Source organism: Rattus rattus, chromosome 3 (assembly GCF_011064425.1).
Source record: "Rattus rattus isolate New Zealand chromosome 3, Rrattus_CSIRO_v1, whole genome shotgun sequence".
Lineage (NCBI taxonomy): Eukaryota > Metazoa > Chordata > Mammalia > Rodentia > Muridae > Rattus > Rattus rattus.
Window position 1 is genome coordinate 214,773,512 of NC_046156.1, and position 13,430 is coordinate 214,786,941.

Here is a 13,430-nt window from a genome sequence, read left to right on the forward strand (position 1 = left end):
GGAATATCCAGCACGTGTCAGGAAATAGGAAGAACTCTAGTCACAAAGCTTTGAGACAGGTAACCATTAATAGATGGTTCTGACATTGCACCCTCAGAAATGTCCACTGTTCTATACATAGCTACACTCAGTGCTTCCCATGTCCTCCTCATCTACTCTGTCTTTGAACCACCACCCACCTGTTTCAACATTGAAGTTCTCCCTGTTTCTCCTCTTCTGGTTCTGAAAGTCATTAACAACTGTGTGTCTAAGTGATCTTCTACCTGATGCTGAGGTAAGTGTGCATGACAAGTGGTCCTGGCGAGCCACTAGCTTTCTCTGGAGGCTTAGCTTACTTTTGTGACCTCCTGGGCTTTGTGAGCACTTTATCCTCTTTTAGCTGGGTAGCCTTCAAGGTTTCTCAGAGCAGACGCTGGTAGGGCTGGGAAAACCTGTCTGATGTAGGCTTTTCTTTTCTTTTCTTTTTTTTTTTTTTTTTTCCGGAGCTGGGGACTGAACCCAGGGCCTTGGGCTTGCTGGGCAAGCGCCCTACCCCTGGGCTAAATCCCCAACCCGGCTTTGCTTTTCTTTACACTGCTTCTCTCCACTCTCATTTTAAAAAAATCATCTATAGTATATTGATGCTGGGAATACACACTGCAAGAGAACAATATGAACTGATTTGCTGTGCCATTTAGCGTTTCTAGGGAAGTGCTTTTACCACATCCTTCTCTGATTGCCTTTGCTCTTCCCCGTAGCCCTCATCCATCACAGTGACTGAGCCAAGGAGCAGAAATGCATCTGTTTCCCTTACTCTCATCCGGGAAAAAGGCACCTATGGAATGGTCACTGTGACTTTTGATGTAAGTTTATTTGGAAATAATTTTGGATAATACCATGTCAAGAGTCCATATCGCATGACTGCAATTTAAAATAGTATCAAAATCTTCAGTGTGATATGTATCACACTGACTTAAAATTACTTAACACGGAGTTCTACTTTTTATAACCTTTTGGTTAGGAGAGAAGTATTTTCTTTGCTGCTTGCATATACTCAAGCATGAAACTTAATCAATATTTTAGACACAGGATAATAATAAAATAGATTAATGACATTAATTATGTAAAATTCCTGGAATCTTTATGATAATCATTTTTAAAGGTATCTGATTAAGAACACTCACAGATTACTTAGATTAATACACATTACTTCCATGTCTTCAGGACGTCTGGTAGGTAACAGCAGTTACCTCAGTCATAGAGGCTCATGGATATTGTACGGTGTGGTGTGAACGAAGCAGGCTATGGAGAGGCGTATTCTATTGCTTCCTGCAGTGATACGTTGTGAGGTTCACACTGAAATTTTCAATTTACTTTTCTGTAAGGTCTTAAGTATGGCCTAAAATTTTAGAGTGTTTGGAAGTTTTCATACATTCCTATCTTAGTGATTAACTGTAGTAAAAGTGGATTCGATATTTGGATTAATATAACACGATTTAACGTGGCATAGAGATATTTGTTATACTTATGGATGTCTAGATCAGATGGTGTCTCTTTAACTGTATAAGAGGAAAGTAGGGAGCTGGAGCGATGGCTCAGTGTGGGAAGTGCGTGCATGCAAGCAGGAGCATCTGCATTTAATGCTCACAACCCAGGGAAGGCCAGGTATGAAAGCCCAGGGCTCTACAGGGGAGGCCAGAGACGCCCTGGAAGCAAAGAGACTCTGTCTGAGACGAGGTGGAAGGCAAGGACCTGCACTAAACACGCATTCATACATGCACATACGCAGTTCACAAACACACCAAGATTAAAAAAAAATACCCAGAACATAAAATAGCATGAGACAATAGATACCCAAAAAAAAAAAAAAAATCCACACAGCATTCAGCTAAAAATGCAGGACTGTTGCAAATTTTGTTCAGGAAACCTCAAGGAGGAGTTCGCTTTACAGTATCTACATTCAGGACTTAAGAGATAAGGTGTGTGCTGCTCGCTAAGACTTCAGTGAGTGAGATTACACGTGCTCGGCTCCCGCCTGCAAAGCAGACACTCTTGCTCGTTTTAAAGATAAGGGAAATGCTACCCAGTTGTCAGACAGCTTTCCCAAGGTCACATAGTCAATGGTAGAGCTAGAACCATTTCTCTAGGGGATTTACTTGTCTTCCATATCTTTCTCCAGAAGATGTGTTTCTCCAACCCCTTCCCCGGGTTTAGTATAACAGTTAAAACTCCCAAATCTTAGAAAACACAACTTACTATCACTAGAGTTAAGACGTGTAATGGCATTGCAGACTCTGAGTTAATTAGAAAGGGGTGGGGGTGGTCTCTCAGACAAGCTCCTGTGTTTTGTGTGCACTATCTTTATATTTCTAGAATTTTGCTAGCAACACGACAGTAATGTTTTCTTTGTTTTGAGATATTTTGTTTAACTGGTGGCACTGTTTATTTCTTTTCAGGTATCAGGTGGCTCAAATCCCCCTGAGGAAGATTTGAGTCCAGTGAGAGGAAATATCACCTTTCCACCCGGCAGAGCCACTATAATTCACAACTTGACCGTACTTGACGACGAGGTTAGGCACTGTTAAGTACACAGAAGGCAGCATCAGTGATGGAGACTTTGAGAGAACTGTTTTTGAATGTTGAATTGTATTTATTATTTGAAATTACTCAAGGGTGCAAAATTAATGTGTTATACCCATTCACACTTTAACCACGAGTAGCAAGATGTTATTTGCGAATGTGGCTTGCAGATGCTTATCTGCTTTATTTCGTAGTAACTCGTACTTACAGGGCTGGAGGTGTGGGGAGGCACTTGCCTAATGTGCGAGGCCCTGGCTTCCATCCCCAGGGTCTTGAACTAAATGTAACATAATATAAACATTGAAGAATTTGAAACATCTGCTTATTATTTTTGCACTAATCATTATGTTCGAGGAAAATTCTATTAAAATTGATTCCTTTTTAAGATTAAAATATTTATCAGTGCATGTGTGTTCATAAGCACATGCATCACACACATAACTTCTGGGAATCTCAGGTTACCATCTTATGTGGCCTCTTCAACTGATGGGCCGTCTTGTTACCTACTTTGTTTACATATTTTTTAGGTTCCTAGTCACAGAGATCTTATGGTTATATTTTATGTACAGCTCACTGCAAATTTATATACATGACAGAGCTTAATCACAGAGCCAAATCTGAATACTAGATTAGAGATGTCTCTCATGGGCCAGTAAGAAAAACTCGCCAAGGAATACAGTATTGCTAAAGAAGAGAAAACAGAGGAACGAGGCAGAAATAACGCAGCTTCCTACACAAATCCTGTAACCAAAGCACAAACAGGAGTTAAAGAAGGAAATTCTGTAGAAATGCTAGAACAGTAGACTGTTCTGGAACAACCTGAGACATTTGGTAGACACCAATGACCTTATTTTTCTAGGTTGGGAAATCAACAAAGGCTTTCTCCTCAGAGGCCCCAGGATAATAGTAGGTTATGATCCATGTAAGAGGAATTAATTACTGATCTTGTAAATGGAAAAGACTTAATAGCATCTTTTGGGATAAGCGTCTTTACTTCGATATATTTCTATTGATGGAGGCAAAATGATGTGTGTTTTTACTTCATAAATTCATAAAATGACATAAAGTTCACAAAAGTGGAATTAATAGTGAATGCAGAGTTTGAACAGCAGGGCACACTGGGGATTAGCCCCAGGATCTCTGTAAGCTGTAACTAACTATTCTCTTGAGCAGTGTTAGCATTTTGCGGAGAAGTGACATTCCTGGATCCTTCTCCTGGGAGCCATGGTGTTCTCTTAACAGTCATAGAACTGACTCCAGAACCACACATCACAGACAGAGATTCAAAGCCACTCCTCTGCTGAAATTTAGCAGCTATATGTATTTAGTATCCTTGTCAGAGTCTAGGGTATTATTAGACTTGGAATACTCTTTAGGTCCCTACCAATGATCTGAAGTGGACAAGGATTTACCCACATTTGGACTGTGTGTAATTTACAGTTTTCCCAACTTTGATCAAGATTCAAAGAAACAAGTACGCATCACCAACTCTCCGCAGAATAACTTTACTACTTTTTATTTTCTATCTGAACGGAGAATCAATTAGCATTTGGAAGAGAACCCACTGAGAACTTAGTGTGTGGAGTCTTAGCCTCTTTCTGTCCCCCTGAATTCAAGCTTTTCAGTTTCTATGAAACACTCATTTTTTTCCCCTACTTGGGCCTGTTGGTGGATCCTTTGGCTAATGATGGTTTGCTTGTATCTTGTAACAGGTACCAGAGAATGATGAGATGTTTTTGGTTCAACTGAGAAGTGTAGGAGGAGGAGCAGAGATTAATGCCTCTAGGAGTTCGGTTGAGATCATTGTGAAGAAAAATGATAGTCCCGTGAAGTTCCTGCAGAGCGTTTACGTGGTTCCCGAGGACGACCGCGTCCTCACGATTCCTGTGGTTCGGGGAAAGGATAACAATGGACATCCCATCGGCTCTGACGAATCCCCAGTGTCCGTCAGATACAAGGTTGTGACTGGGGATTCAACAGCACACGCCCAGCAAAACGTTGACTTCATCGATCTTCAGCCGGATACCACTCTTGTCTTTCCTCCTTTTGTTCACGAATCACACCTGAAATTTCAGATAATCGACGACCTCATACCAGAGATAGCCGAATCGTTTCACATTATGTTACTAAAGGACACCTTGCAGGGAGATGCTGTACTAATGGACCCTTCTACGGTACAGGTCACCATTAAAGCGAATGACAAGCCTCATGGAGTTCTTTCATTCAATAGTATTTTGTTTGAAAGGCCAGTTGTAATTGATGAAGATACAGCGTCCAGGTATAATTTACTTTAAACTTATAATTATTTTATGGTAGCTACATGATTTAATTTTTATGCTGCCGATACACGTCGAGCTGATAGAATATTTGCCTTTTCCACTATGACTGCTTTACTGATTTCCCTTTTAATGTGATTTAATTATTAAAAGAACTCACATGGTGATAAGTTCTTAGGCTATATCCACATATATGTATTTTCATATTAAAAACAATGATTTTTGTGTTGGTCTCTGCTTTTTAAAAGTGTATAACATGACTCCGTGTGTTATAAACAATTCTAGATTCGAAGAAATTACAGTGGTTAGAAACGGAGGCACACACGGGAATGTGTCTGTGAGCTGGGTGTTGACGCGGAACAGCAGTGATCCCTCACCAGTGACCGCAGACCTCAGCCCTGCTTCTGGGACTCTACAGTTTGCACAAGGGCAGATGCTGGCGCTAATCCCTCTAGCCATCATTGACGATGAGCTTCCGGAGGAGGCTGAAGCTTACCTACTCACAATCTTGCCTCACACCATACAAGGAGGCGCAGAAGTGAGCGAACCAGCGCAGGTAGGGCCTCTGTCACGCATCACCCGTGTCAATACTTCCGTGACAACAAAAGAGCTGCGGGATCTAAGTTTACATATCCACAGACATGCACACTTCTCCATGCTCAGCCAACAAGCTCTACTGTCTTTAAGCCCAGACAAATACTTTGCCATTTAACAAGTGTCAAAACTTCTATTTTCTGAAAAATTTCAAAAGTGTTTTTGATTCTTTTCCACTTTTTCATATACACTTTTTCATATACGTGTTCTTATAAGGCACGGCACATAAATAAATAATAAGTCAGAGGGTTGGACCATCCCAGTTGTGTAGCTCCTCCTCTTTACGCTCTCTTCCATTTGCAGCTGCTGTTCTACGTTCAGGACAGCGATGATGTCTATGGCGAAATAGCCCTTTTTCCTGTGGAAAGCCAAAGGATTGAAAGCAGCCCTAGCGAGCGATCCTTATCCTTGAGTTTTACGAGACGCGGGGGAAGTAAAGGAGACTTGAAGGTGATTTATTCTGCACTTTATATTCCTGCCGGAGCTGTGGACCCCTCGCGAGCAAAAGATGGCATCTTAAATACGTCCAGACGAAACAGCCTCCTCTTCCCAGAACAGAGCTATCAAGTCACTACAAAATTGCCAATAAGAAATGATGCGTTTCTTCAGAATGGGGCCCACTTCCTAGTGCAGGTACTATAATGATCGAAATAATCTTAATTTTGGTCAAACTCCAAGAGTCTATGGAAAATAGCTAACAGTTACTTTGTTTGTATTCATACTTTAGATTCTATTTGTTACCTGAAACTACTTAGGGATGGTGTAGTGATACCCATTGGTAATCCAGTACTCGGGAGACTAAGACAAGAGGACCATGAGCCATAGGCCAGCCTGGGCTACATACTGAAACTGTTGGAAACTGTGTTCCCTAAGAGACAACACTTTCTCCTATGGCATATTAATCTGTATAAGGGAAGGATTCTGCAGAAATAACTGTTTTAGCCAGGGGGTACTACAGATAACCCCACCCATGGAATGCAAGTGGACGGTAGTGGGTGACGTAGTAGAGTGACAGACTGGTGAGCAAGGCCATAGCTGTGGCTTGGCTTGGAAAATATGACATGATAAAGGGATTTATGGAATAAATGTTTCCGACAGCATTTATTATGAGAGGCATTTTTTTCATTTGTTTCTTCATTAAGTGCGGATCACATCCCTGGGCCTCTCACTGTGAAAAGCCCTGCCTCAGACCCCTCCATCTTGCCATCCTTCCTTTTCAACTTCTGTTTGCAAACACATTATTTTTATATTATAATTTAAAATGGATGCACCCATTTGGGAAGTATTTCCATTTTCCACACCTTTGATATTGACTAGATATTAAATTATAAAGCAATGAGGGCTGCTTGTCAAAATTTAATGAGATAAAGAAATTTGATAGAGAATTAGATATGGGAGTTATCGTAAAGTTAGATAACTTTAGGTAAGTTAGGTATCACAAACCAAGCATGTGGTGCACGCCTTTAATCTGAGCACTCTGGAGGAAGAGGCAGGCAGATCTGAATTTGAGGACAGCCTGGCCTCTGTAGCAAGTTCCAGGCTACCCAGGCCTACAAAGTGAGATCTTGTCTTAAAAGAACAAAACAAAGCATAATAGAAAACTAAATATTGCTTGGGCACATCGTGTCACCCACAGTGTAGACCGAATGAATACTGTTTTCCATTACTGTCTGTGTTTCACGCCACCATTTCTACTAGCTCTGCACTTGTACCTAGGCCTTTGTAAAAGGAATGACATACTCTTTCTAGCCCAGATGGAAGACACATGCTCTGGGCACTTTATTAGCAAGCTGTAAGACTAGATTGGATAGGTTTTGGGCTATTCTAACTTATATTCCCGCTGTATGTCCGTTACTTGCTCTTTCTCCTGGCCACATGCTCATGGCCCATCTCCTCTCCTAGTCTCTCCTGAGACTCGACAGACCCTCAAGTCCTGCCTTCCTCTACTACTCAAGCACAGCTCGTAGCCTTTTATGGACTTATTAATTTGGGGAATAAGGTTTGCACCACACAAATGGTGTACATGAGAATTCGCTTGTTTTGGGGCAACCATATCTTGGGACACAGAGCTTAGCATTTGAATCCATAGCAGCACAAGACCAACACTAACAGGTCTTAGTTTATGCATTGGAATGGCTGTCTCTGAGTTGACTGTTTCTTTCTTTCTTTTTTTTTTATTGGATAGTTTATGTATTTACATTTCAAATGTTATCCCCTCCCTTTCAGAAGATTCATTATTTTTTTAATTTTATTTTTCTTGGATGTTTTATGTATTTATATTTCAAATGTCATCCTCTTCTCCCCTCTCTCATCCCCCTCCCCCCGCTTCTGTGAGGATGCTCCTACTCCCACCCACCTGCTTCCGCCTCAACGCCCTGGCATTCCCCTACACTGGGTAAACGAGCCTTCACAGGACCAAGGCTTTTCCTCCTACTGATGCTGGACAATGCCATCCTCTGTGACATATGTAGCTGGAGTCACGGTATTCATTGGTTGATGGTTTAGTCCCTGGGAACTCTGAGGTATCTGGTTGGTTGATATCGTTGTTGTTTTTCCTATGGGGTTGCAAACCCCGTCAGCTCCTTCAGTCCTTTCTCTAACTCCTCCATTGGGGTCCCCTTGTTCAGTCCAATGATTAGCTGCAAGCATCTTAAGCTGTATCACTAAGGCTCTGGCAGGAGACACCCAGAGTTAGTGCCTGGGTTTGGTGGATGGATATAGATGGATCCCTAGGTGTGGCAGTCTCTGTGTGGCCTTTCCTTCAGTCTCTGCTCTACTCATTGTCCTTGTATGTCCTCCCGTGAGTATTTTGTTCCCTCTTCTAAGGAGGACTGAAGCATCCACACTTTAGTCTTCCTTCTTCTTGAGCTTCATGTGGTCCGTGAATTGCACCTTGGGTATTCCAAGCTTTGGGGCTAATATCCAATTATCAGTGAGTGCACACAATGTGGGTTCTTTTGTGATTGGGTTACCTCACTCAGGATAGTATTTTCTAGTTCCATCCATTTGCCTATGAATTTCACGAAGTCATTGTTTTTAACAGCGGAGTAGTACTCCATTGTATTAATGTATCCATTCCTCTGGGTTCTTTCTAGCTTCTGGCTATTATAGATAAGGCTTCTATGAACATAGTGGAGCATGTGTCCTTGTTATATGTTGGAGCATCTTTTGGATATATGCCCCGGAGTGGTATAGCTGGTCCTCAGGCAGTTCAATGTCCAATTTTCTGAGGAACCTCCAGACTGATTTCCAGAATGGTTGTACCAGTTTGCAATCCCACATACAATGGAGGAGTGTTCCTCTTTCTCCATATCCTCACTAGTATCTACTGTCACCTGAGTTTTTGTTCTTGGCCATTCTCACTGGTGTGAGGTGGAATCTCAGGGTTGTTTTGATTTGCATTTCCCTGATGACTAAGGATGTTGAACATTTCTTTAGGTGCTTCTCAGTCATTTGCTATTCCTCAGCTGAGAATTCTTTGTTTAGCTCTGTATCTCATTTTTTAATAGGATGATTTGGTTTTTTGGAGTCTAACTTCTTTAGTTCTTTGTATATATTGGATATTAGCCTTCTATCAGATGTAGGATTGGTAGAGATCTTTTCCCAATCAGTTGGTTGCTCTTTTGTCCCACTGACAGTGTCCTTTGCCTTACAGAAGCTTTGAAATTTTATGAGGTTCCATTTGTCGATTCTTGATCTTAAAGCATAAGCCACTGGTATTCTGTTCAAAAAATTTCCCCCTATACCTATGTGTTCGAGACTCTTACCTACTTTCTCTTCTATTAGTTTCAGTGTATCTGATTTAATGTAGAGCTTTGTACAAGTCAATAAGAATGGATGGATTTGCATTCTTTTACATGCTGACCTCCAGTTGAACCAGCACCATTTGTTGAAAATGCTATCTTTTTTCCATTGGATGGTTTTAGCTCCTTTGTCAAAGATCAAGTGACCATAGGTGTGTGGGTTCATTTCTGGGTCTTCAATTCTATTCCATTGATCTCATGTGTTCATTTTCTCTGAAAGTAAAGGTCATATGCAGATGGTTTCAACTCCCTATTTGTCTTTACAGTTTATTTTGTAAAGTCAATGTAATTTACTAAAGAATCAAACATTGTTATATTCGGCTTAGTTTAAATGTCAGTATTGGACAGATTGTAGTATAATTTCTTTTTATTTTTCTTCAGATGAGTACTTACTAAATGTGGTTTTCTTCACCTCCTTCTCGTGTACATAATTATAATTTTCAGCAAATTGCATGACATTTGAGTGAGCATGTCCACTGGCCCTTTGCAGTGTGCTGTTTGTCACAGAGTACTCCAGTGCTGGGAGCACAGCCCCAGTCCTGCCCCTTTCTGGAGAGCACGCAGCTCACAAATGTCTACTGTGGTTTCTTAGCCGCAGCAGCAGCAGCAGTAGTGTTTCAAGTCTTCAACTCTGCAAAGCTCTGAAATGACACTGAACTGGAGCTTTGTAATGCTCTGTGAGACTCCGAACCCAAGGCTAGGAACACCAAGGCCTGCCTCTCTCTACTCTGCCCACCTGTAGATTAAAGCATCTCTATTCACCAATTAGAAATGACTTGGCCTCAATGTCACATAGAGTCACTTGGGTCTGTGAGCAAACTCTATTGTCTCTTGGCCAACCAGGTCTTGCCTCTCTCCACCCCCGCACTTAGCATTACAATGCATAGCAGCAGACTAAAGCTCAGCAAAAGAAAGTTTAAGGAAAAGGGAGTTGTGGAGCTGTTTAGAAGTAGTTCCGTGGGGCCGGTCCACTCTTTGTTGTCTGGATATCAGCGGTCCAATCCAAAAGTAAACACCAAACCTGAGTCAGCGGTGGCAGCATAATCCAGCAGAAACAGCAGTGTTCTGCTAAATCAGTCAGAATGCCAAGACAAATTCTTTTGCCATTTCCCTCTACAAAGTGAAGACCAGCAAAGACCAGACAGGACCAGAGAAGCCCAGAGAAGTGTTGCATGGCACAGCAGTGCAAGAGCCTCCTCCCACTGTCTTGGGGGGTTCTATGTATATTCATTCTAAACATCATATTCGAGGGCCTCTCAAGTGTGTCAGTTTTCAGCAGAACATCACATGCCCTCTCAGAAGACAGCTTCCCGAAAAACATCACGTGACACAACTGAGTCTTTAAAGAAACCAGAAACTTCCACTTCCAGAGCTTCCAAAAGTAATGGAAGGCAACTGGAGAATCCCAGGATATTTTCATATGGAAGAGGGGATGTTACTTGGTTTTTAAGATCGCATATTTCATATTCTGAGATGACGAATGAAGGGCCATTCTAGATGAGGAGAATACCATCTTCATCAACCACTGGGAGATTAATAGTATGTTATATGCGTCCTGCACTTCTTTAAGCATTAGGTTGCTCTGGGTATGAATGGAGTTCCGAATGGTCTTGTAATGACTTAGGTCTGGCAAAGAAGGGGGGAGGTGAATGATTTGATATATAGGTCAGTGGAAACCAGGCAGAAAATGTTTTTACATTTGGCTTTTAAAGGGTCAGTGTGGTTGGCTACAGGTGACGAGGCAGACAGACAGGTGGTAACATACAGACAAACAGGTAATAGCAATGGGACCTGCAGCAGGAGAGTGCCTTCTATCTGGATTCACTGTCTCTAAAATGTCCATGTGACAGTTGTGAGATGCTCACTAGTAACTGGTTGTAATGACTTGGAGTTTGAGGGAGATGCTCACACATTACTGAAGAGGTAGGGTGAAGCTATAAGGTAAAGAACACAGGGGGAATCCCACATAATAATCATACCCAATGATAGGAAAAGACTACCTTGGTGGACGCCTCAGGATGTGTAAGAAGGACAGGACAGGTAGGGCCTGAAGCTCTTGTTACTGGTGACCTGTGGCCGGAATCTTAAACCTATCCTCCTTGATTTTGTTTTGCTTTATAGTTGGAAGCTGTGGTGTTGGTGAACATAGTCCCTCTGATCCCACCAGTAAGCCCCAGATTCGGGGAAGTCAGAAATACTTCATTACTGGTTACCCCAGCCATTGCGAATGGAGAAATTGGCTTTCTTAGCAACCTTCCAATCATTTTGCATGAACCAAACGATTCTGCTGCTGAGGTGGTAAGTACGCCTTTTTCCATTTGTATGTCCTAACGTGTCTGAAGAACATGAAGACCTTTTAATAATAGGATTCAAATGTATTTAATGGACTATACTCTATTCAGAATAAATAACTGATGAGCATCTGGTTTTTCTATAATTTTTACTATTTGTAAGATATATATATATATATACATATATATCCACATATATATTTGTATACATACATGTCTAAGTATATATGTAACAAATATAATGATAGAAAAAGAAACTGTTTACTTGAGAGTTGTGGTGGCATGGGGGAATACTAGAAACAGTAGCTGGGATGGCTGGAAGGAGGGAAGGGAGGAAGGGAAATGTTATAATACTATTTTAATTAAAAATAAAAATTTTATACAAATTTTAATTAAAAGTAGAATTTATCATTCATGATGAGAGTAGAGTTTAACAGTGGTTGGTTTTACACAGTGCTGTGACATTTCATAGCCAATTATGAATCTGGTTTTTAGTGGTCATACAGTGGAAACATGGGTGTTTTTTGGGGGGGCTCTGTCTTCTGAACGCTGTGTTCTGCCTCAGGTGGGACTGAGGATTCACAGGTAGCTCTGAGTACTGTGGTTGATGCCAGTTGTGATGGCGGTAACATTGTGAAATGCTGAGCCTTATCAAAATAACTGTAGCTATATATAATACATATGTATTACAGACACACGCACGGTCACAATACAATAAAAACTGTATATAAACTTATTGTCCTGCCCCTCCAAGTATGTTTTTAATGCCACTTCTTTACATGGGGAAGACATGGTCAGCTAGTTATATTCGCATGTGTGTGCAGAGCTCATGTTAACTCATGAACATGCATTTCAGCAGAGTTTTGCTGTTCTCTTTCTCCTTTTTAAAATAAGGTATCTATTCCCTTGCATCGGGATGGAACTGATGGGCAGGCTACTGTGTACTGGAGTTTGCGGCCCTCTGGCTTTAATTCAAAAGCGGTGACTGTGGACGACACAGGTCCCTTTAATGGCTCTGTTGTGTTTTTATCTGGGCAAAGCGACACATCAATCAACATTACTATCAAGGGTGATGACATACCAGAGTTGAATGAAACTGTAACGCTTTCTCTGGACAGGTAAGAACTCATGCAGGAAACTGCAACTTTTATGTGTTTGATTAGTGATTTTGTTTTAATTCATTTCTCCTTATGTTGGGAAAACTCTGAAGAAGGACCATTAAGGCTTTCATACATTTCTGTTGTATATGGGAGTTTTTTTCCTTTGAATATGAACATTACTATGTTTTGTGACCTTTTACTACCCTGCTTTGCTCTGAGGGAGCAGTATGTAGAGAGTTTATGGGAAGTAGCTGGCAAATTTGAAGCATGGTGTGTCCTGTTGTGTCCATGAGGGTGGCAGTGAGCCATCTGAAACGTTAGGTCACGCACTCTGCTCTCTTGTCTTTACATCCAAGAGGGCCAAGGTTAGACCTTTATCAAGTGGTTTAAAAGAAAAGATTACTCTTCATTCTCTTTACATGATATTTAAATAATACATAATTTTTATTTCTATATAATAAAAAATTACACGAATCTGTGTGTTATCTTTCAGCTGTTGTAATAAGAACTGCCCAGCATTTCTCTGGATGTACTCAGGGCTTCTGTTACGTTTGGTTAGTTAGTTAATTATCTAGTTAAAAATTCAGAGCATACTTTCTAAAGAGAAAACGCAATCTGATTAGTTGATGACGATGATTTTAGAAAGCTACCCCACAGTTACCTTCTAAGACAGTGCCGCTGGACCACATTGAACAATTCAGAATTATACAAAGTAAGATTCAGGACTGAATTCAGGGCCTTTTATGTTGCAGATGAATGGATCAGTGAGACTTTATCCTGTGCTTTTTAAAATATCTGATTAGCAGT

The 13,430-nt window shown here is 41.0% G+C and overlaps 1 protein-coding gene across 1 annotated transcript in view; it reads left to right on the top strand.

Annotated features, from left to right (window-relative positions):
• The first annotated feature begins 619 nt into the window (after positions 1-619).
• Positions 620-13,430, top strand: part of Adgrv1 (adhesion G protein-coupled receptor V1) — an 81,392-nt gene continuing 68,581 nt past the window's right edge. Inside the window, exons 1-7 of the mRNA XM_032899093.1 lie at positions 620-842; positions 2,436-2,549; positions 4,272-4,837; positions 5,121-5,391; positions 5,733-6,062; positions 11,354-11,530; positions 12,418-12,641. Of these exons, the coding sequence (XP_032754984.1) occupies positions 822-842; positions 2,436-2,549; positions 4,272-4,837; positions 5,121-5,391; positions 5,733-6,062; positions 11,354-11,530; positions 12,418-12,641 (1,703 nt within the window). The 5' untranslated portion in view covers positions 620-821. The remainder of the gene's footprint in view (positions 843-2,435; positions 2,550-4,271; positions 4,838-5,120; positions 5,392-5,732; positions 6,063-11,353; positions 11,531-12,417; positions 12,642-13,430) is intronic.